At 41.2% G+C, this 25,400-nt stretch overlaps 2 protein-coding genes across 15 annotated transcripts in view; one reads left to right on the forward strand and one right to left on the reverse strand.

Annotated features, from left to right (window-relative positions):
* Positions 1-14,161, reverse strand: part of SCEL (sciellin) — a 302,364-nt gene extending 288,203 nt beyond the window's left edge. The window contains exon 1 of the mRNA XM_032402808.1: positions 14,020-14,161. The gene's annotated coding sequence lies outside the window, so the exon portion shown is untranslated. The remainder of the gene's footprint in view (positions 1-14,019) is intronic.
* Positions 14,162-14,232: 71 nt separating this feature from the next.
* Positions 14,233-25,400, forward strand: part of MYCBP2 (MYC binding protein 2) — a 283,331-nt gene continuing 272,163 nt past the window's right edge. For 11 of the 14 annotated variants that reach the window (XM_032402809.1, XM_032402810.1, XM_032402815.1 and 8 more), the window contains exon 1: positions 14,233-14,843. In XM_032402809.1, coding sequence (XP_032258700.1) covers positions 14,542-14,843 — 302 coding nt within the window. In that variant the 5' untranslated portion in view covers positions 14,233-14,541. The remainder of the gene's footprint in view (positions 14,844-25,400) is intronic. The other 3 variants (XM_032402817.1, XM_032402819.1, XM_032402823.1) reach the window with 1 other exon arrangement.

Raw genomic sequence — 25,400 nt, forward strand, 5'->3', positions numbered from 1 at the left:
ATCAACTTTTATTGTGTTAAGCCACTGAGCTTTGGGGGTTATCGATCAGAATTCTACCAGAAAACAAATCATCCCAGATGGTTCAAATGAAGAGACTTTTTTTTTTTAAGATTTTATTTATTTATTTATTTTAGAGAGACAGAGAGAGCGGGGTGGGGGGGTGGGCAGAGGGAGAAGGAGAAAGAGAATCTTAAGCAGGCTCCACACCCAGTGCAGAGCCTAATACAGGGCTCGATCCCACGACCCTGAGATCATGACCTGAGCTGAAACCAAGAATTGGACACTCAACTGACTAAGCCACCCAGGAGCCCCCAAATGAAGAGACTTTAAGGAAACTTTCAGAGGTATGGACAGGGTAAAGAAGAAACATGGGAGTCAGGAAGCTGTTCCCACTTCTACAATTGAAAAGGCAGAGAGGAAATAGAGTTATCAGAGCCCTGGGAGCTGGAGTCACAGAGGAGGAACAGCCCAGCAGGAACCCCAGTCACAAAGGGACATTGCCACTGCCAGAAGAAGGGGAGAGAGCCAGAAAAATACCTTGACCTGCCTTTTCTCCTGTCTTTCAGTCTCCTGAGAGGGTCTCCCCGTTGGGCAAACCCAATCAGAATGCAGCCTTGGGAGAGCCCAGGTGAGGCAGTGCATGGAGCTCTAGCCTCCTGGGGCACAAAGCTGCTCAGTGAGGGGAGAAGAATGGCTCGGAAGGGCAAAGAGAATAAGCAGTTCACGGGGATTGTTTGTTGTGGCAGCTAACTTTAATGATTCCAATACAAAATCACTGAAGGCTTTGAAGCAGATCTTTAAAATAAGTTCTATTGAAATATAATTCATATGCCATAAAATTCATCCTGTTAAAGTGTACAATTCAGTGGTTTTTAGTATATTTGCACAGTTGTGCAATCATCCACACTATCTAATTCTAGAACAATTTCATCATATCCTCCCCACCCCCCCAAAATACCATACCTGTTAAGGAGTCCCTCCCTATCCCCCCTCTTCCCCAAGCCCCAGGCAACCACAATCTACTTTGTTTCATGGATTTATCTATTTTGGATGTTTCGTATAAATGGAATCATACAATATCTGGCCTCTGTGTCTGGCTTCTTTCATTTAGTATAACATCTACAAGGTTCATTGCATGTTGTAGCATGTGTCCATTTTTATTGCTGGATAATATTTCATTGCATATAGTACAGTTTTCAAAAATGACAGCTGTGTAGAGAATAGGATGGACCAAACCAAAAATCAATGGCAGAGGAGTGTGTGTAAGTTGGGGAGTGATCACATCCTCTAAAAGCATTCTCTTAACAGACCAAGAAATATGTTAGAGAAGATAAACAGCACTCTTAATCTCCTGTCCCCAAACAGTCTCTTTTCCTGGCTTCCCATCTCAGTGAATGACACCATTATCCACCCAGAATCTGGGAGTCACATTAGGATCTTCTGTTTCTCTCACCCTCCACATTAGATCACTTTTTTCTGTGCATCTTACCTCTTGAACAGTCCTCTCCCCTCTATGCTGACTGCCTTAGCTGAGGCCCTCAACAGGTCATGCTGAGCTACAACTGCCTAACTGATGTCTTTTGTTCACGGTGCCTGATATGTTCTAACCATCAGGAGAATAATGATGATAGAAGATGGATGAAAAGGGGAGGAGCAGTACCTTATTTCATTGTTGAGTTAGGAAGCAGAAATTGGGCATGTATAGCCCCAGCCCCTTCCTCCTTTTCATCCTTCAGAGAACACACAATCTCTTCCCTATCATGTAAGGAGGACTACCCTGACAGTATTAAAGTGAGTAGATGGCTGAAACTGTTAATATCTGGGGTTCAGGGGCGCCTGGGTGGCTCAGTCGTTAAGCATCTGCCTTCGGCTCAGGTCATGATCCCAGGTCCTGCAATCAAACCCCACATCTGGCTCCCTGCTCAGCACGAAGCCTGCTTCTCCCTCTCCCACTCCCCCCTGCTTGTGTTCCCTCTCTCGCTGTCTCTCTGTCAAATAAATAAAATCTTAAAAAAAAAATATCTGGGTTTCAGAAAAGAGAGCTTTTGGCTTTATATTAAGCTCTGTCTTCTTACTTAGCCATTTTTGTAATAAAGATAAGTTTTTACTTTCATTTGCTATAAACTTTTTATAATTTTTTTATCAGATCCTGAAAAAGGACTGTAGCACATACCAAATTTACTGTTTCTCAGTAGCCAAATGCAAAGGGAATCATGAACAATTATGAAATTTTTATTAATAAAAAGAAAAAGTATAGGTTTTAGGGAAAGCAATTTTTTAGTACTTACTTACAAGATGAAATTTAGAACATGACGTGGCATGAATAATGCCATCAATATTTCAAGCAAATGCAATGACAAATTTTGTATATATTAATCACAGTAACTGTCCTAGTTTAAGTTCCCCAGGAAATCAGATCTGAAACAAGAACTTGCATGCAGGAAGTTTATTAGACAGTATACTTAGGAATAAAACCTGTAAAGAAGTGAAGAAAGCAAGTTTAGGTAGAGGGAAATGTTGAACTGAGGATCAGTTGAGAAGCATCAGCCAAACCCACAGAGAGCTAAGGAATTGGGATGACCTGTAGAGTTGTTCCCAAATTAAGGATTAAGGTTAGGCTCTTGTACCACTGCAATGTTAAGTCACTGAAACAAAATGTACCTCAGGGAGGGGACACAATCATGATCCAAGTAGCAACCCTGCACTGAAGACTACACTCAGAGAAAGAAGGGCTCAGCTGTGAGCTGTCATCAGCCAACATATCTGACCACTGGGAAGTGACTCAATCACAAAGGGCAGTCAATGAGGGCAATAACCTATATCCATTTCAGTTCACTCCTAACATTGCTCAATTTTATTTGCTTCTCTAGAGAGTTTACCCCATATACAGGATTCTGGGTTCTTTTTTTCCTGCAGAAACCTAAAAGAGGAAAATAAGTGGGATAAACCACTGTCCTTGTTGCTAGAGTCTCACTGCTACAACAGAAATTCATAATGACCCTCCTCCCCACCTGTCCTAGATTTCCTTTCCCTTCAGCTAGAACCTCTGCTAGTCTAGGTGGTCTACCTTGTAGGATCACCCACCCTGAGAGTCCTTGGCCCCTAGTCACATATTGTCTAAGGGTTTGTTGGGAGTAGGGCCACTACTGCTTTCACTCTGGGTTCTTGAATTCATATATTCTACCTATTCGGGATACAGTGCCATGTAATAGCTGTTAATTTAAGGTGTATTATGTGTAACTTGTGCCCCAATTGCACCTTCAATTCGATCAACAGCCAGTTCCGGGTGGCACTTTAGGGTAAGGGATCCAATGGACATTGTATTTGTTTCTTCTTACTGCGGTAACAAATTTACTAGGTTAAAACAAACCAAATTTACTATCTTATATTTCTGAAGGTCAGAAGTCCTAAAATCAAGATGTTAGCAGGGCTATATTTCTTGCAGAGGCTCCAGGGAAGACTTCATTTCCTTGTCTTTTCCAGCTTCTAGAGGCCACCTGCATTCTTTGGCTTATGGCCTTCTCTCCATAGTCAAAGTCAGCAGCATAGCACCCTTAAATCTCTCTCTCTCTCCTCTCCTTATCATCACATCTTCTCTGACTCTGTTTCCATTGTCACATTGCCTTCTCTCACTCTGACCAACCTTCCTCCTTCTTGTTAAGAGTCTTGTTGGGGCACCTGGGTGGCTCAGTTGGTTTAGTAGCTGACTGCTGATTTAGGCTCAGGTCATGATCTCGGGATTGTGAGATCAAGTCCCACATGGGACTTTGCACTCGGCGGGGAGTCTGCTGGAGATTCCCACCCTCTCTGCCCCCCAACACTCCCTCTCTCTCTTTATCTAAAATAAATAATTTTTTTTAAAAACCTCTTGTGGTTACATTGGACCTACCTGGATAGTCCAATAAATGATCAAATAAATTTAGATCATCTAAGATCTTTAACTTAATCACATCTGCAAAGCCCCTTTTTCCATGTACGGTAACATATTCACAGGTTCTAAGGATTACAATCTGGATAATTTTGGAGGTAGGGTCATAATTGAGTCTACCACAGACATATATCTACTGCCACACATTATTTATTATTTACTATAAAGTGAACCCCCTGGTCTCAGACAATGCTTTTCAGGATCCCATATCTGTGAAACAGCACTCTGTAAGACTTCAGATAATGGTTCTGGCCAATGTGGGCAGGGAAGGCAAATCCATAGCAGAATATGTATCACTCCCACCCAAGTTGAATCACTGGCCTTTCCAGGATGGAATATAATCAATTTTTTTGCAAGTGGCTGGTTGGTCTTCTTCAGGGACCATGCTATATTAAGGGCTTAGTGTTGGTTTCTTTTGCTGGCAGGTTGTACATTTGGCTGTGGCAGTAGCTAGATCAGCATTGTTAAGGGAGAGAACTAACTGTAAGTTCCATGTATGACCTCTGCACCATAGCTACTCTGTGCATGTGCTCTCTGTGCCCCCAGTGGGTGGACAAAAGCAGAGCCTAGCAGATATCAACTGGTGGAGTCATCCTGTCTATGTGGTCATTTATTGTCTCTACCATGATGGGATGTTCTCTGAAGGGCATCACCATGTGATCTGATTCAAAGACTGCCACACTCCGTGCCCACTCTCAAAGGTCCATTCACATGTCTCTTCCGCAGCCTTCCTTCTCCCAGTCTTTCAATCTTTCTACTTCCAGGCCCCTACCAATTACCAAAGCCATCTGTCACTACCTATGAGTCTTACTTCAGGCCACTGCTCTTTATGTGCAAAATGGATGTTATGGACAATGCATGAAGTGTGAACCATTGGGAGGATTTTGCTTCATCACTATCAGATCATAGTGTAGCAGCAGTTCATTTCAGCTTGTACCTACTTACCAAGTCAACCTATGCTTGAACCAAACTCAGCCCTTTTTCTCCTCCACCAGCCAGTCTTAAGGGACTCCATAATCCCATGCAACCATATTGATTGAAGAGGCTCCAGGCCCCATTATTGCACTGGTACCTGTGCAATAATGGTTGATGGACATAGAAGTCTGGCCACACACCCATGCAGCTTACTTGTGCTCTGGCCCTGCTCATGTCCAATCCTGGATATATTACTTACTCTGACCACAGGTTTTACTGGGCCTACTGGACCTTATGAGTTAGTGGGTCTGACAAAACTTAGCTCCTTACAGGCAGTTCAACAACTTGACATCTCATGGTGAGGTGCTCTGTCTCTATCAGGGTCCAAATAACCTACCAGAAGCCATTTTTCTATAGTTTATGATTTTATTTGCTAAAAGTTTTGTTGTTGTTGTTGTTTTGTTTTGTTTTGTTTTTTTACCTTGCTTCAGAACCCTTCAAACCCTTTTCTTTGTGATTTTCCCATGGAAATTTCCCATTCACTCCATAGCATCTTTCCCCACCACTGATACATCTAATATCATAGGCTCTGTCATGTTGTATGGTCTAAGAAGCAAAACTGCTCCCTCCACAGAGATAAGACATAATGCAGAGCCCTTTACTGTTCTGGGCAGTACTTAAAGTTGGCAGCCATCTGTGTCATTCAGGAAATGTGTCAGAACAATATTCTCAAGTAAATATTATGCCTGCAGACTCAGAGAAGCCTAGCAAGTGTTGCCCCTCCTTTGTGGTAGGAAGTGTGAGATGTGATAACTTACCCTTTACTTTGCAGGAGATTTCTGACATGTCTCAGACCACTGGAACCCTAACTTTCAGCATTTCATTGTCTCTTCCCAGTATATCTATGGTGCTCAGCAAGAGTAATCTAGTTCCAATGTCTTTATAATGAACACTTTCCTTAAGCCTCTCAAAAGCTTAGGCTATTGCACCTACAAATGCATTCTATCTGCAACTATCCCATCTTAGTTCACCTCCAGTGAAAGTTTCAGCAATTGCACAGTTCTACCCATCTCAGGGCTATCACACTCAGCCTACCACCAGTGGACCAGTGATGATCTGTTAGGTTTTTTGTTGCTGCATAATAGTACTGTCACAAACTTAGTGGTTGACTTTATCACACACTTACTATCTGATAGTTTCTGTACATTAGAAGACTGGGCATGGCTTAGCTCTATCCTCTGCAAGGCTGCATTCAAGGTGTCAGCTGGGGCTACAGTCTCATCTGAGACTCAGCTGAGAAAGGAATCATTTCCAAAACCATATGGTTTTTAGCAGAATTCAGCTCCTTGCAGGCTGCCAGACTGTGGGACTCAGTCCTTATTGGCTATAGGCCAGAGGCTACTACCAACAGCTCCTTGCCATGTGTACCTCTCCATGTGGTGGCTCACACATGGCAGCTTGTTCTTTCCAAGCCAACAAGGAAGAGGAGGCCCCAGCAAGGTGGGAGTGATAATATAATACTAACTTAATCACGTATGTGTAATCGTGTACATCCTGTCATTTTTGCCATATCCTATTGGTTAGAAGAAATTTTCAGGTCCTACCCCACACAAGGGGAAAGGCTTACACAAGGGTAGGTATATTAGGAGATGGAGATCGTGGGGCCACCCTAGAAACTGTCCACAACAGATGGGATCCCCATTGCCAACCAACCAGTGGATGATCAAGCTCCAATATCCATCCCATTTTAGAGTTCACTTTTTCAGACCACTCCCCATACCAAATGACTTAAGTCAGTTTCCTTGGGAAACAGACTTAGAAATGGAGACTTGCATGCAGGAAGTTTATTGTTGAGTGCTTTCAACAATACTGCTTATGAATGAGGGAGGAAAGCAGGATGGGTCAAGAGAGAGAAAGAAATGGAACTGCAGTGCAATTGCAACAAAGGCCTTAGCTAATTCCATGGAGAATTCTGGAGCAGGGATGGCTCTTCAGAATCACCTTGAATTAAGGTCAGAAGTCCAGATCTTTGTACACCACATCTACCCGTTATTTGATGCAGACTCCCTCTGGGGATGGAGTGGAACCTTGAGTGAGACAGCTCCCTAAAGCCAAGAGTAACTTATGAAAAGGGACTTAGCTGTGAGCAGTCAACACTGCAGAAGTTAGGGGAATAAGTGCCTCAGATCTGGAAGGTTATCTGGGAGGCACATCACTGCAGAAATCTTTAATAAATCCAATGGCATGATATAAAATATCATTCAGTGAACTTTCTGATGTTTGACTTGAATAAAGCAAGAAAATTTAGGACCCAGGGGAATGAGTGGATTTTTATGCTTTTACTATTTTTTCATAAATATTTCTTCTTTCAGGCAGACTACTCATAGAAACTAGATAGAAAGCACACTTTTTTGACAAGATGTTGGAGCTGGTGTATTGAGTAGGAACATTTTTATCTACAAGTAAAAAATAGTTCATTAACAGTAGCTGAGACAATTTAGAGTTCTTTTTCTTGCATAAAAACAAGTTTGAAACTTTGTTCAATGACTTTATAATGTCAAGGCCAATGTCAGTGATGTTCTTGGCCTTTATCTCATACCTCTTGTCTCATGGCTACAAATGTCAGCCATCCTGCCCATTTTTAAACTGGAAAGAGAGACAGAAGCAATAAGAACAGATTTTCCTCTATCTTGCTGCCTGAATTGTGTCCTAAAGCCAACCCTAAATGCAGGAGAGGTTCACAGAGAGAGTATTTCACTTTTTCCAGTCTTTAAAGTAGAGGCAGGCAAGGAAGGTGGTGGGGGAGGTGGATTTGGACTGGGTGTGCTGAATCAATCAACTTTCTTTGCAAACCAGGTTTCTGTTTTGCTGACTGAACTCAGAAGCACAAGCTTTAAAGACCAGATATGAGATGATAAAATGCCATCATTTGGCTGAGAAGCCAAATCAAGTCTATTATTTGGATGGAAGACTATCCGTACCACTCAGGTTCAAACAGGAAAACAGAAAGGCACATGCCAGGTCATTAAGAGAGGGAATTGAATATGAGGAACTAATTGCAACAGTAGTGAAGGAGCTGAAAAGCCCAATGAAGGACAGAGGCATCTAAGGATTGATATCTGTAGGAAGCCACTATAATGTCTAGGGCTGAAGAGACCAAAGGAGGAGATGCTATTACCAGATTCTGGGAGCTGGGGCTGCCCAGGGAGAACTGGTTCCACAACAGAGGTTACCTGGCTAGAACTGGATCATGGAAGGAGAAGTTGCCCCCCAGGAGTAGAACCACAAAGGACATGTTGCCCAAAGCAGAAAGAGAGGTGGAAGTAGGAGGTCTGGAGGCATGATTTTCCCCCTCTTTCCACTTCCCAACCATCTGCCTCACTCCATTGGCTGAATCTAATTTGAAGCTAGCTGGCAAGGGAGCCTAGAAAATGTAGTTTGCAGGGCTCACTCCCTTGCTGTACAGAGCAGAGCAGGGAAATGGAGAGGAATGCACTCAGGAACAAATAAGCATATGACTGCCACTCCATCCCACCTGCATGTAGAGGTGGACTTTAGGAATACTTGTATGGAAGCCACAGTTTTTCTCCAGAAGCAATGTTGTCTTTGCTCTACCACATAAATAATTTAGTTCCCAACATGTGACATCATACAGATAAGATCATTCTGTCTAAACTACGAAAATATTGTCACCAAAAATTAATTTAGGTAAGTATAAACTATTTTTCATGTATTATATGTTTTAAAAACTTTTAAACAGCTTCTGGCCCAGTATGAAGGCAAACCTGATATGATAAAAAGGGGCAAAATCTTTTTAAGAGAATTAATTATGAAGAACTAATAAATCAATTTATTTTTACTTTTTTTTTCAATTTTTAAAATTTTATTATGTTATGTTAATCACCATACATTACATCATTAGTTTTTGATGTAGTGTTCCATGATTCATTGTTTGCGTATAACACCCAGTGCTCCACTCAGTATGTGCCCTCTTTAATACCCATCACCAGGCTAACCCATCCCCCCTGCCCCCTCCCCTCTAGAACCCTCAGTTTGTTAGTAAAAATATTGATCAAAAAAGGAATTTGAACCAAGTGGTGCTAAAACTGTCATGTTAATTACAGATAAATTAACAGAGAATGTGAGCCATGGATGGTATACAATTTTTGACCCTAGAAGTGTACCATAGCCACCAGCCATTTGAGAAGAAACTATGATCTGTTTTGACTATTATGTGTCAAAATGCAACAACCATCAGCTAGAATTCCAAAAACTCACTGAACTTAATGAAAGTAAGCAATATGTTTTGTGAATTAACAAATCATAGGAGAGCAGAGTGTTTTAGGGAAACAAATAATCTTTGGATTCTATTCTTCTTGTCATGTCAAGATACAGTAAATCTGTGTTTGTGAAAAGGACTCTGTTAAAAAAACATACTTCCAAATCCAAGTGTATATAACTCAAAGTGTATAACTGTTTGTTTCTTCCTCTGGCACAAGATTGGGATACACCTCAAATAAGGGAGACCACACATACTATTAATAATAATAGTTATGCCTGACAGGTAGTGTGCTAAGCAAGTCCTTCATATATATTATTTAGTGTGATCCTCAAAGAATCTAATGAAGTAGGTGCTCTTATTATCCTCATTTTATTGATGAGAAAACATAGCCTGAAAGAGGGTACATGACTTTAAAATAAGATCACGCTTAGTATAATCATTTTAGAGCCATTTAGATATATCCCGATATCTGGCTTAGCCAAGAACTATCTTAAAAACAATAACAAACTGGGGGTTCTGGAGGGGAGAGGGTGGGGGGATGGGTTGGCCTGGTGATGGGTATTAAAAAGGGAACGTATTGAATGGAGCACTGGGTGTTATAAGCAAATGATGAATCATGGAACACTGCATCAAAAACTAATGATGTAACATATGGTAATTAACATAACATAATAAAATAAAAAACAACAACAACAATATATTTCAAGGAAATGTTGATATGATAAAATTACTATTATGCAAGAATTTCAATAGTCCTTTAGGGTTTAGGAAGATATGATTTAATTATTAAACTATTTAACCTTAGTAATAATGACCAACCTAATAATTTATAAACTACAGTGAAGTTTTCAAGGTTAAAATGCAAGATTCTTACATTTCTCTTTCAAAGCGTTATACTTTATATGCCTTTATCATTTGTAAAGCTTCTTTTGGACTAAAATGCATCACAACAATAAGATTTTTAAAATATGATTTGCATTCAAATATTTATTAATGAATTTCACATACTTCAAAGAATACCCTCACATTTCAAATAATTTTTCAGGGCTGAAAATATCCATATTTACCTCAAGCCCCCTAGAATCTAAATTTTTTATTTATAGGAAAACATAAAATCTGTATCTTTATAAACTAATATGAATAAAAATAAAAAAGCATTAATTCTTCATGCCTACAAATTACAGAATCTCCAAGGCTCTAGAAATAACATATGTTTTAAGCAAGAGGTCAAGATATCTAGGGGATCCAATATGCAATTTTTGTTTAAAAGAATTTAAATTACCATGTTGAATTTTTTCTGTTCATTTTGGAGTATTAAATATAGTACATAAAATAATATTCATTTTAAGTGCACATGGTCATTTTGTCAAGAATGTATAATCATGGTCCCTAAGGGAAGGTTACCAAAGAGTGAAATATTTCGTCACTCTTCAAGCTTGAGCATTTTTTTCCTTCCAAATTGTTCTCAGCCACTAAGTTTGTTTTAAAATGGTCTCAGCTACCAATTTTGTTTTGAAATGTTCCAACACTGTTGTACAAATTTGGGAAACAAACCCGACTCTTGACTTGACCACAGCATTTTCAGCAGTCTCCGTGTTCCTCATAACATACGTGCTTCCTGTGTTTGTAATCTTATAGCTTTAGTACAATATTAACCTTTTAAATGAAACTAACAACATCAATCATTGTCCTCTTATATACACTTTATGGTTTCTGCCTGTTATTTACTACATCAGCGCTGATGGCTTCCTTTAAAAAAAACAACCCCCCCAAAAATATCCTTAAAGATATAGAGTACAAAAAATACAAATCTGAAGAGTTTAGAAAATTGTACTCCCAGGTTTGCAATTTCAAGCGGAAAAGAGAGACAAAATCTGTGATTATACGCATGAAAGATGAAGCCATAGTCTTACACAATCATTGAGGAGAGATGCTTTTGAGAAATGAACATGATTATCAACCACAAAGACTAAAAAACACTACGCATGTGTTTCACTTATAAAATGGGCAAAGTCAGGATTCGCCTTAGTTCAATGTTACTCTTTGCGGGCGATTGTGTCCAGAAGTCTTGTCTAGCCAATTCTGACACCCAACCCGCCCAGTGCTCCCTCCACCCTCCCTCCGAACCAAAGGCACACACACGCCCAGCCTGGCCAGAAGATAAAGCTAAGATGGCAGCGCGGAAAGTACTGGAGCCGCGCTCAGTGGGGCTGGAAAAACAAAAGCAAATCTCTCTATATTCTTTCATTCTGCATTTTCTTGAATAACAAGAGCCCCCTACCCCCACGCCCACCACATAGGCAGTGGGAAGCATTCAGGAGTAGTACGCGCAGGATGGGCAGGAGGGGACTCTTGCTTTGCATGCGGCGAGAAACCCACGGCTCCCGTCTGCAGCGACGGTTCAGGTGCCTCTCGCGACTTGCCTTGGGGACCACCCTCCCCTCGAATCCCCTTGGCAGTGGAATTAAGGGTGACTCCAAATGCCCTTTCGTTCCCGGCATGCGCCCCACTGCCCACCAACCCAAGGGAACCTTCCCAAGTGCCCAGCTGCCACGGCAGTAGCTGCAGCAGTGCCCAGGGAGCGCGCAGTGCCCAGGCAGGAAAGAGGAGGCGGCGGAAGAGAAAAAACTGCATTGGCTATCAATTTGGAGTAGAGCGGCCGTTGCCGCTGCCGTGGAAGGAAATGCGGCCAACCGCAACAGAAACGCCACTCTCCGCCACCTAAGTGAGCATGTGTGCGACTCCGCGCACGCCTAGTTGCACCGCTCAATGACAACGGGTTTCGCAGGAAATTATCCAGTTACCGGGTTTTTGCGTGTACCCAGAAGGCTCAGGAAGGGGCCTGCCTGGGACAGAAGCGTGTGGTAAAAACTGAAGCGAAACTAAAGGGTGGGAAGAACTCTGAGAACCGTGCCACCGCTGGGTTCTATCCCCATTAGAAACTCCGAAAGGGCTGTGACTGAGCAAGCCACTACCTAAACCTGAACTGGAAATGCTTCTCTTTGCAGGCGACATTCATTCATTCATTCAGCCAATACATGGTTCTCTCTTGCTTAGGGCCAGAGCCTGTACTAGAAGCTGAGAATGTAATGGGGGAACAGACACAGACACCTTTACTGTCCCCACGGAAAAGTCTAGTGTTTTGTTCTGTGTGTTACAATTAGTGAAAAGCCATGTGCCAAGGTGGACATCCTAGATGTTTGAAGTCCTCCTACAATCTCATGCAACATTAGTTTGACCATTATTCAGAGGATGAAATTTACCCAAAGACATACAAATAGCCTAGTCAGGATCTAAATGCTGGTTTGTCAGAGCCTGTTGGCTACGTGGCTGGCTGATCAACAGTAATGAGCCCTTGCAGCTCCTACTTGTTCAGGCCTTTAACTGTACGAGCACTTCACTGCTTCAATACCTTGTCTTTGGGTTGGGGATGAGGGGGAGCTTCCTGTGCAATGCTGAGGTTTAAAACTGTGCTGAAGCATCAGGACAGGAATTTAGTTTAACAAATAATTACTGGTGACCTACTATGTGCCAGTTTCTAGACTAGGGGCTGAGGAAGACACAAAGATAAATAAGAAGCTCTTGTTTATGAGCTCATAGTTGAGGACAAGGACACAAGTACAAAACCTGTTTAACAGGACTACTCACAGTGCTAAAATACCATGACTTCCCATGCCAGTCCTTTGTCCCTATGTTTTTATTATCCCACTTGTAACTATCATTTTTTTTAAATCAAAATGACATCCATATGTTAAAGCCCCAGGTAAAATGCACTACTTTAGCACTTTCTCCCCCCAAAAGCTAGAATTAATTTATTTCTCCACTCCTTGTTTATACTTTTCAAAATACTAAACAAGGTTTTGGGTTTCGTTTTTTGAGAAGCACATTTGTGGAAAGGGCATAGACTTAAAAGCTAGTAAGTAGAGGGGTGCTTGGGTGGCTCAGTGGGTAGAGCAGTGGACTCATGGTTTTGGCTCAGGCCAAAGTCTCAGGGGTCCTGGGTTTCTAGGAGTGTCCCCCCCTTTCCTGTGCATACAAGCATGCAAGCCCCCCCAAAATAAATAAACAAATCTTTTTTAAAAGAAGCGCCAGTAAGTAGATAAAGAAAATAGTACTGGGAATGATAGGATTAGGAAATGATTTTTGTCAGGAGTATGAATTAGGTGAACTCTTCAAATTGAGAGTTAAATGGAAAAACTTAGGAATCAGAATTCATTGGCACATGCATTTCTAGAGCACTTACTTATAAGGGGTTAGTAGAATACCTTGGCACAAAGGACTCAGCAAATGTTACATTTTAGGAGATAAAATGATAAGATCTTTGGTAAATATGACATTTTCAGATGTTACACATAGAGTTAATAGCTTCAGGTCAGATTCAAGAATTATCTCTACTAATGTAAGTCTGGGCAGAAAAAGAGAAGCCGTTAAGTGACCACTGTCAAGAGATAAAAGTGGACTCTAAGGATGAGTGTGGGGTCAACATAATATGTCAGAAAAGTACTACTGCATTAAGGTTTAGCTGTGGTAAATGTTGAGAATAGAACTTAGGAATGTGAATTATCTGTGAATTCTACTTTCTTATCTGTGAATTCTACTTTCATAGAAAAGAGAATGCACTAGCTTACTACCTGTTTTTCGAAATAAAAGCCATTTTAATCCTAATGATAAAAAATCCAAAATAAAATCGCCAGAGATACTTCCAGTTTGGCTGGCCTTCTCTGCCTTTGATTCTGAATTAACCAGCGCTGTTCCCAGTAAATCTTCATGTTGGCAGCACACACTTTGAGAAAAAGTAGCAGAAGAGCGCGTAACACTCATTCTCCGGCGGGGGGGGAGGGGGCATTCCCTCTTTCAGGTCCAACTTCTCCCACCTGGAGAGGAACCCCATTACCTGAAGCCAAGAGCCTGTAGCTGACAGCCTTCCCAGCACTTTCCTTACTCTTCCTCAAGCTGCTAGTAAAATCCGGAGAAGTGGATTTCTTTCAGATTCCACACAACTCAAACGCCCCACACCCAAAGCCCTGGGGCGGAGGGAGTGGTGGCGAGGGGGGGTGGGGAGGGAAACGGGCCGGAGTTACTGAGCATGTGCGAGGAGTGGCGCATGCCCAGTGCGGACGGCAGCTTCCCATTGCGGGTAGCCCCGGCGGTGGCAGCGGTGGCGGCGGCGGCAGCGGCGGCACCGCCTCCTCCTCACACTCCCGAGGTGGCGGGGTTAGATGAGCGGTCCCAGTAGCGGCGAGGGCGGCACAGGGGGGAGAAGGAGAAGACGGAGGAGGAGGACGCTGTCTTTGTAGTCTCCTGCTGCGGGAACGAGAGGCCGTCGCCGGAGCCGTCGTCGTTGGAAAAGGGCTGTGTGTGCGCGCGCGTGTCTGCTTGCCCGGCCCGCAGGGACGAGGCGGCGGCGGCGGCGAGGATGATGATGTGCTCAGCGACTGCCTCCCCCGCCGCCGCCTCCTCGGGGCCCGGCGGGGACGGATTCTTCCCAGCCGCCACCATCTCTTCCTCCCCGGCGCCGGGGGCGCTGTTCATGCCGGTTCCCGAGGGTTCCGTGGCTGCCGCGGGGCTGGGGCTGGGGCTGCCGGCCGCGGACTCCCGGGGTCACTACCAGCTGCTGCTGTCAGGCCGGGCCCTGGCCGACCGCTACCGGAGGATTTACACAGCTGCGCTCAGTGACAGGGACCAGGGGGGCAGCGGCGCTGGACACCCAGCCTCCAGGTGCGTCTCCCCTGCTGTTCCTTGGGCCACATGCGGCATGTGTGTGCGTGCGTGTGTATGTATGTATGCATGTATGTGTGTCTGCATACCTGTTTACTGAGCTGTCTTTCTGCAAGCGTATGATGCTGGGTGGTGGAAGCACTTACTGAGAGAGGGTGCGGTGGCAACAATTTCTACCCTGTGTGTGTGACTGTCTTTGTGGGGGGTTAGTGAGAGTGGGAGGTAGCATGTGATGTTAGAAAGGGTGATGGTGCAGGTCGTCTATGACACGTGTGTGTGTATTGTTGAGGAGGGAGGAGGGATTGGTAGAGGGTAAGAGGGCATTGCACGGAGAGAATTTGCAAGAGTGGTGAGGGAAGTGGCGTTTCCAGTATCTCTGCCGCAATGGTATTTGCACGTATTCTACCCACCCCACCCCCCCGTGATATTCCATCCTCCACTTTCCACCTCCCTTAAAAAAATCTGCCTTTCACTAAAGGGGAGCAATGGTATAGGTAAAGGATAGTATCATATATATAGGATGAGTTTTAGATAATCATGCTGTTGGATAAGGCATGGAGTTTAAATTTAAGAGATTTATGCAAAGGATGCAGAAGGAGATTTATGTGGATGTGAAGGGTGTCTGATAGAGATTTTTAGAGCTGTACTTTGGTAACTGGACCTTTTGGTATTCTAGAGATGTGATTGCAGCTGCACTTGTGTTCTGATGTCCCATCAGCCATTTCCCTTCATCTTATGTTCTGTTTCCTCCCATTTATAGGGTTTAGAGTAAAGGGGGGTGAAGGGGTTTTGTAGGGAAAGGGGGAAAGCTGTAGAATTTCGAAATATGACTGCTTATACAGTGTTTAGTTGCCACCAACTAGAAAATTTGAGTGGCTCCTACGTCTCTTACTAGGCTCGCTGTATCTTCAGATTCCTTGATGTAGGAGATGTTAAATCACTTTCATTTTCTTTTTCTTAAAATGTGGGTGTCTTTCTGCTGAGGGCTCTCCTATTGTGTTCTTTTCCATGTCCTTACATGCCACATACCCTGAAGGATGATGATTGACTTGTTTCACCAGCTTGGCTTTGACAGTGGTAATTGGGAGTTGGCTTCATCTTTTTTTCTCACAGCTTCTTACAACACATGGGGAAAGCATAGTAGTATTTTGTCAAATAAGTTCCAGAGTTTACTGCATTTATTGAATGTGCAGTGTATTAGGCAATAACAAGATGTCCTTTAATTATGAAAGGGACTAGGCTGTTACATCAGGTATTTGTAGTTTACCATTGTGTACTGGGTCTCTTATCCATTGCAGAGTTGTGAAGATGGAGCTTTATTCACACTTTTTCTGGGTAAACCAGTCTTCTCATGTCTATAATTGTTTACAGGATTGGGCAGTTTATCATGCGGGTATAAATGTATGTAACTACCTTTTATTATCTAAACTGAAGGCCACAGTGGCACAAACCTATTTCTTGCTCATGTTTTTGAAAACAGCACAAAACGTCATTAGACAGTTTGCTCTGATAGGTATAATTTTGAGCTGTGAGTCTCTGAATTATGGCACTTTAGGTACATCTTTACAAACCCCTCTCAAAGAACTTGAATTTATTTTGTATGTTGTTCCAGACATAATTTGTGACTGGTATTTCTATTTTAACTTTCTACTAGTATACTTGTGTAAATACACAATTTTGTGTATCTAGAGCTATATTAACAGTTTTAGACAAAATTAATATAGATTAATCAGATATATAACATTTATTCGTGATTTTTGGTCATTGATCCATTTTTGTACAACCTGTCAATTACAATTAATGAAGAATTAGTTCAAATATTTCAAGAAGTAGTCATGGAAACCAACCTTAAGGTGTGTAATATTGCCTTCTAGTGCTTGTTCAGAACATTATTGCTTATTTTAGTTCACATTATTTTATCTGAGTGAGCCTGCAGCTATCCTTTATTGAGGATTTGCTTAAGAATTCAATCGCATTTTTGTTAAATATGACAGGCAAGTGGAGCTAGGATTTAGGTTGTGAATGAACGGTACAATTATTTGAATAGGAGCACTAGTTGAGTTAGAGGAGAAGATGATATCTTTCAAAGACAGAGAATGGAGCAAGAATAGAGGATGAAGTTCTAGTGAGCTTCAAATTTAAAGGTGTGAGAGAGAGGAGATAGTGAAGGAAGCTGAAAAAAAAGAGATAAAGAATTAAGACAGCTGTGAGACAGTGGCACCTCTGGTCTTAAGAAAGTGGATTGAAAGTCCTCAGCAGTGTTAAATGCTTAAAAAAGTGAGAACATTTTCCAGGTCACTGGTAACTTTTGAGGAAGTGGTCATAGATGTGAGGAGTCATTGAGAGATGTTGGGGTAACAGGGAGTTGCAGGGTTGAGGAAAGGATATTCAAATATGGGAGAGTGGGTGGGAAATGTTCAGTGAGTGGAGAAGGAGAAGTTAAAGAAGTGAGAGAGAGGATAATTGATAGAGAGAGGTCAAAGAGAGATCTCAGAGACATGTTTAAGATGTCAGGTGGAGAGGTTAGCCATTGAAAAAAATTAAGGGCTAGTCTTCCTTTAATATAGAAAGGGAGGAGTTAGTATTTATAAAGACTAGAGTTTATTGAGGATAAGAACCGTATCCTACTCATTTTAGTAATCCCAGCATACAGCACAGTTTTTGGTATCCATTCTGTAAATATCAACTGTCTGCTGTGTGCCAGGCTCTGTTTTATGTGCTGAAGATGTACCAGTGAGCAAAATAGACAAGAGCTCTACTCTCTTGGAACTTTCACTCTAGTGGGGAGAAATAGACAACTGATAGTTTCAGGTAGTGATAAGTAACTATGAAAGAAATAAAACCGATTATATGTGATAGACGATTTATAGTGGGAGAGCTATTTTAGGTAGGGTGGTCAGGACAGATCTCGAGATTTAAGTTGAATCATAATGATGGGAAGGCAGATCTGAAGGAAGAGTGTTTTAGAAAATTATAAAGGCTCTGAGGTGGGAACAAGCTTGTGTTCAAGGAACAAAAACAAGGCAAATGAGTTGATGTCAGTGTTGAATGAATTAATTACTGTGGATTATATTTTACATGTCCTGTAGAGTAGTTGAGGGATGCAAACCTAATGGAGTCAGTGACTTCGATGGCATTTTAGTGAAGTGGTTAAGAGCTTGGACTCTGAAGCTAGACTGGTTTTCAATCCTGGCTTTACCACTTTTTAGCTGTGTGACCTTGGGTATATTATATGACTTATTTGCTTCAAATTAAAAAAATTTTTTTATTGTGATATAATTGTCATATAACATTATGTTAGTTTCATGTGTATCACATAACAATTACATTTTTGTATATATTGTGAAATGATCACCATAATAAGCGTAAACATCCATCACCACAGTTACAACAATTTTTTTCTTGTGATGAGAACTCTTAAGATTAACTCTCAGCAACTTTCAGATAAACAATACAGTATTATTGATAGTCACCATGCTGTACATTACACCCCCATGACTTATTTATTTTATAACCTTACCTTTGGATCACCTATACCCATTTTATCCACCCCCACCTCCCCACCTCTAGCTGCTACCAGTCTGTTCTCTGTGTCTATGAGTTCAGGCTTTTTGTTTTGTTTTAGATTTCACATATAGGTAAGATCTTACAGTATTTGTTTTTGTCTTATTTCACTGAGCATAATGTCTTCAGGATTCATCCATGGTGTTATAAATGGCAAGATTTCCTTTTTTATGGCCAAATAATAATTCTCTGTGTGTGTGTGTGTGTGTGTATACATATGTGTATATATATGTACATATATACATACCACATTTTCTTTATCCATTCTTGCATTGATGGACGCTTAGTTTGCTTCCATGCCTTGGCTATTGTAAATAATGCTGCAGTGAATATGGAATGCAGGTATCTTTTTGAGTTAGTGTTTTCATATCCTTTGGATAAATACCCTGAAGTAGAATTGCTGGATCATATGGTAGTTCTATTTTTTAATTTTTGAGGAACCTCCATACTGTTTTCCATAACAGCTGTACCAATTTACATTTCCATCAACAGTGCACAGCGTTCCCTTTTCTCTACATCTTTGCCAATACTTGTTATTCCTTGTCTTTTTGATCACAGTCATTCTAACAGGTGTGAGATAATAATCTCGTTGTGGTTTTGATTTGCATTTCCCCTTTTTTTTTTAAGATTTTATTTATTTGAGAGAGAATGAGATAGAGAGAGAGCATGAGAGGGGGAAAGGTCAGAGGGAGAAGCAGACTCCCTGCTGAGCAGGGAGCCTGATGCGGGACTTGATCCTGGGACTCCAGGATCATGACCTGAGCCGAAGGCAGTCGCTTAACCAACTGAGCCACCCAGGCGCCCCATTTCCCTGATGATTAGTGATATTGAGTATCTTTTCATGTGCCTGTTGGCCATCTGTATGTCTTCTTTGGAAAAATGTCTTTTCAGGTCCTCTGTCCATTTTTAATTGAATGATTATTATTTGTTTTTGCTGTTATATGAGTTCCTTATATATTTTGGATATTAACCTCTTATCAGATATATGGTTTGCAAATATTTTCTTGAATTTTGTAGTTTGCCTTTTCATTTTATTGATAGCTTCCTTTGCTGTGCAGAAGCTTTTTATTTTGATGTAGTCCCACTTTTTATTTTACTTTTGTTTATGCCTTACTTACACGTAGAATGGGGATAATGATAATGAGGATTGTTGTGTAGATTAAATGAATTCATATATGTAAAGTGCTTGGCACATTAAGTGCTATTAAATATTATTGATTTCTGCTGAGAGTGAGGGGGCAGATGGCATTTGAGGACTTAAAAGGCAAAGATCATGTCTTACTCTTATTTTTGGTCTCAGTGACTCTGATGAATATGAGAATAATGATTTCGTTTATTCAGTGACTCAGTAAATATATTTTTGTATGAATGAACCAGTCAAAATTAGAACATTCACTTGGGGAAAGGGGTTGGACTGGAAATCAGTAAAGGAAAGTTTGATCAATTCTGAGTGTGAATGGCAATTTAGCATTGCATTTGGGAAGAACTATAGTTCAGTGGCTAAATCAGTCTTCCAGGCAGACTGCCTTAGTTCAAATCCCAGTTCTACCTTTTCCTATCTAAGTTGGCAAGTTAATTAGCATTTCTTTGTCTGTTTCTTTACCTGTAATCTTATAGGGTTATTAAAAGAACATTGTGCCTGTACAGGGTAGGTACTCACTAAATGTCAGCTGCTGCTGCTATTGTTATTATTAAAATTATATATTTAAAATTCCAGTCAGCGTGATATTTTAAGTTTTTCCACTCAACAAAGAAATGGGAAAAACTGTTGGTTGAGTTAGTTCAAGCTTAAAGTGTGACTGGAGGTCAAAGAAAAAAGAAAGTGAAAGTTTTTGGTGACATTGACCATTTGGTAAAAAGGAAAGTGATGCCAAGGAGGGAACTCATAGACTGGTAGATAAAGAGGAGTCAGGGATATGGGTTGAAGTGGTAGAAGAACAAAGTGGAAACAGTAGAGGAGATTATGGTTAAAATGGGGAATTGCTTTTCTTCTCTAAGCTAAACCCACTTAGTTCCCTCAGCTGCTTTATCTCAGATGCATGGGATTTTGGTTTTAAGAGGTTAAGTAGTCAATTAATCCAACAAAATTTCAGGGATTACTACTTGGTGCTAACCATTGGCCCTATAAAGACTTACAAGACATAGTTTCTATACTTGAGTTTATTTTCTGGGTAATGGTGAAAAATACAAAGGCAGGTGCTTATAAATGTGTTAAAGGAAATGGCATTCTGGTCTGGCATGAAAGCATGAGCAAAAGGTGAGAAAGCACAGTTTGTGTGTAGGTAATGGTAAGAATTCTGTTAGAGGGATCATGTAGGTGTTAGGAGGGAGAGTAGTGGGAATTATTATAGAAATGGAGGCTTTGGTCAGAGGGTAAGGCAGCTTGAACAGCAAGGTAAAAATTAGATTTTATTCAGTAGACACTGATGGTTTTGAGCTATAAAGAGACATTATTGTAGGAGTAGTTTAGTAAGTGATGTGGGATTGCATTAGTTTGTATATCTATATTTGTGACTAGGTAATAATTTGTTTCATATAGCTCTTTATATATGGAATCCCATATAAACACATTTTAAGGGAAAAACTGCCCTTTTGGCATATCGGTAGGTAGAAATGAAACAAATTAGTCCTAGCTCAAGATAAGAGAAAATCTTGTGATTAGGCTTAAAAATAAAATCAAAATGTTAATTTAAAAATACTTTTGGGGGCGCCTGGCTGGCTCAGTCATTAAGCGTCTGCCTTCGGCTCAGGTCATGATCCCAGGGTCCTGGGATCGAGCCCCACATCAGGCTCCCTGCTTGGTGGGAAGCCTGCTTCTCCTTCTCCCACTCCCCCTGCTTGTGTTCCTGCTCTCACTGTCTCACTCTCTGTCAAATAAATAAAATATTTTTTTAAAAAAGTACTTTTGTATTTTAAGATCTTTGTTTTAAAAAGCAACAGAATAGTCAGAATACTCTTCTTAATTAAAAAACATTCAGGTTTATTGAAGAGGACTTGGGTTATTCGAGGTTTAATTTACATATAATAAAATTCACCCTTTTAAAATGTTCATTTGAGGGCGCCTGGGTGGCTCGGTTGGTTAAGCGACTGCCTCGGCTCAGGTCATGATCCCGGGATCCTGGGATCAAGTCCTGCATCGGGCTCCCACTGCTGTGTAGGGAGCCTGCTTCTCCCTCTCCCTCTGCCTGCCGCTCCCCCTGCTTGTGCTCTCTCTCTCTCTCTGTCAAATAAATAAATAAAATCTTTTTTTTTTTTAAATCTTCATTTGAAGGGTCTTAGAACCATCATCACAGTCAAGTATAGAACATTTCCATCACTCCAAAAAGTTTCTTCAGTTAATTCCCTCCTACCCCTAGCCCCTGGCCACCATAGATCAGATTTCTGTCACTATTTTACCTTTTTAGAATGTCTTATAAATCTAGCTCTTTAAGGGCAGGACCCCAGATACTGTTAGTCTCCATGTCTTCTATCCCTCTATTTTCTGTAAATGAGAGTTAGAATTTATTTTTTTATTTTTTTATTGTTATTTTAATCACCATACATTACATCATTCATTTTAGATGTAGTGTTCCATGATTCATTGTTTGTGCATAACACCCAGTGCTCCATGCAGAACGTGCCCTCTTTAATACCCATCACCAGACTAACCCATCCTTCCACCCCCCTCCCCTCTAGAACCCTCAGTTTGTTTTTCAGAGTCCATCGTCTCTCATGGTTCGTCTCCTCCTCCGATTTCCCCCCCTTCGTTCTTCCCCTCCTGCTATCTTCTTCTTCTTCTTTTTTTTTTTTCTTAACATATATTGCATTATTTGTTTCAGAGGTACAGATCTGAGATTCAACAGTCTTGCACAATTCACAGCGCTTACCAGAGGACATACCCTCCCCAGTGTCTGTCACCCAGTCACCCCATCCCTCCCACCCCACCCCCCACTCCAGCAACCCTCAGTTTGTTTCCTGAGATTAAGAATTCCTCATATCAGTGAGGTCATATGATACATGTCTTTCTTTGACTTATTTCGCTCAGGAGAGTTAGAATTTAAAGCTTCGTTAGGTTTGGGTTAAACATTTTTTAGCAAGAATGTTTTGCATATAGTGCTAAATACTGCATATTACATCCCATCCAGGTGTTTTCAGGTTGTGTCCCTGTTTGTTTATGCTCAGTCTAATTACTTGGGTAAGATGGTACCCACTGGATCTCTCCTCTGTAAATGTATCCTTTTTTCATGTGCAATAAGCAGGTAATCATGGGTCATAACTCCTGATACACTGTGAATATCTTTCACCTAATGGTTTTAGCATCCTCTGATAATCCTTGTCTGAGTCAATTATTTCATTAGGGGTTTCAAAATGATGATTTTTATAATTCTGTTATTCTTTCTGTATTTATTAGCTGGTACTCTTCTGCAAAGAAGAGTTTTCTCTCATCAACTGGTGATGGACAGTGGTTCCTCCTAAGAAGTCAGGGTAAATGGCTTAATTCTCTCCCCTCATTGGCCAAATTAGTGTAATACTCCAGTAGTGGTATAGTGGCTGCTTGGTTCACCACCCAGATCCCTCTGCTCAGGTACAAGTTCCCCTAGCTGTTGGAAATACTGGCAGCTAAAACTGATTGCAGCCGAGTCCCATTCCAGGCCTTCCCGGGGCCAACAGAACTGCTTCCCTCAAAGTCATGCCTCTTCTTCAGGGTCAGCCTGCATCCAAGGCCTGTTCTCTTTAGGGATATAAATGTCTGGCCCTTCTACCCTAGGGCAGAACAACCTCAAAGATCCACTCCAACACCAGAACTCCACATGGGATTGGCTGAGTCCTTCCTATGACTGCATTACAATTCAGTCTTCCTTCATTCTCCCACAGTTGTTGGTTCAAAGTTTACACTGGTAAACTTCTGGTATGCAAATCACCATTTCAGCGTCTGTTTCCTGGGGAGCCTTACCTAAAACAGTTGTGGTGCCAGGAGTGGTCTGAGGAAGTAGACTTTAAAATGGGGTTTTAGAGCTGGATTATCTGCTGTCTGCTTGGCAGTGAGAACCCCACTGTGGGTTGTAGATGGAGCGGTGATACTAATCCTTGGCATACAATGTGGCTGTGCAATTGTTAAAACTTTCAGTAGTGGTGAATTGGAATGAAATTCCTGTAGAAGGGATGCACTGGTGGGTGCAAATATTTTAAGCTTTTGAGAGGTTCAGGGAAGTTATTACTTATAAGGCCAGTGTAATCAGATGGTTGTTGATGAGTGACGTTGATACATTGGAGAAAGACAATGAAAGGCTGAAAGTAATTGGGGGCAAAATGAGAAAGTTAGGTGATTTCTTTAGCATTATGTTAAGAAACTCATCTTTAGTAGGAGGAAAGAAAAAGCTAAAGATTTGGCTCAAGACTTAATTTTAAAAGAAGCAGAACTCTAAGGTATGTTGAATTCTCAGAAGTTTTCTATGGCAGTGTCTGCTTTGGTTAGAAATGAATGGGACCCCAACTCTTTGGATGGGACATCTAATGCACTTGAAAATCTTGAAACCCCAAATTCCCCCAAGCTCTTTGGGCCTATAAGAGTGGCCTTTTTCTCCTAGCTAGAGGGTAATTACATAAAGACTATGCTGCCCTTACTACACCCATCTCTTCTCCTCTCCCCTACTGGCTATCATCAAACCAATAACTAGAGTTAGGTCACAACAAAACGTACTGGGAGGTGCTAGACCCACTAAGGGAAGAAAGGGAGCGCATGTGTATGGGTACACACGCACGCCTGCTGATTCCCAGATGCACTGAGGCACCCTGAAACACCACAGTGGATACACAGGAATACCATGGGATATTTCAGAATTTCAAAGGAAACACATAGCATCTGTCACAAACAACTAGCTAGAGGTAATTCACAGTTTTGACACTAGATCATGCTACATTCCTTTGATGAAGTCATATCTTTTTGAAGTTGGATTTTTGGTAGTTGCTGTGATATAAATCAAGCACTGCACAAAAATTAGTGTGAAACAGGAAGGGAGGGTGGCATGTTCAGTCTGATTCCAAGTTTGAGAAGTTGTGCAGTGTCTAGCATTGTACATGTCCAATTATTAAGCCCTTGTGGTTATAAATATTTTTCAATTTATGCATATTATTTTTTCAAGTGGTTGAGTTGTTAGGACATAGATTCTTTTTTTTTCCTGTTTTTTTTAAATTTTATTTTATTATGTTATGTTAATCACCATACATTACATCATTAGTTTTTGATGTAGTGTTCCATGATCCATCATTTGCGTATAACACCCAGTGCTCCATTCAATATGTGCCCTCTTTAATACCCATCACCAGGCTAACCCATTACCCCACCCCCATCCCCTCTAGAACCCTCAGTTTGTTTCTCAGAGTCCATAGTCTCTCATGGTTCGTCTCCCCCTCCGATTCCCCCCCCTTCATTTTTCCTTTCCTACTATCTTCTTTTTTTTTTTTTAGCATATAATGTATTATTTTTTTCAGACTGTGATTCAACAGTCTTACACAATTCACAGCACTCACCATAGCACATAGTCTCCCCAATGTTTATCACCCAGCCACCCCATGCCTCCCACCCCCCACCACTGCGGCAACCCTCAGTGTGTTTCCTGAGATTAAGAATTCCTCATATTAGTGAGGTCATGTGATACATGTCTTTCTCTGATTGACTTATTTCGCTTAGCATAATACCGTCTAGTTGCATCCATGTCGTTGCAAATGGCAAGATTTCGTTTTTTTGATGGCTACATAATATTAGGACATAGATTCTTAATTAATTTATATGGATCTAAGTAGTTAATAAACACTACTGTTAGGTATTTCTTTTGGCCTACAAGTGTTGTGGAAAAATTACTGGTGATGGCTATGCAAGGGCCCAATAACAGATTTCTACTTATCAGTACTCATCTAGCAACTGAATTGCTGAATGTCCTGCATGAGTAGTGGAAACTAACCATCCTTCACAGAGACCATGATTCATTTTGACTGGATTTGATACATACTTTT

Source organism: Phoca vitulina, unplaced genomic scaffold, assembly GCF_004348235.1.
Source record: "Phoca vitulina isolate PV1807 unplaced genomic scaffold, GSC_HSeal_1.0 scaffold5, whole genome shotgun sequence".
NCBI classification, from domain to species: domain Eukaryota; kingdom Metazoa; phylum Chordata; class Mammalia; order Carnivora; family Phocidae; genus Phoca; species Phoca vitulina.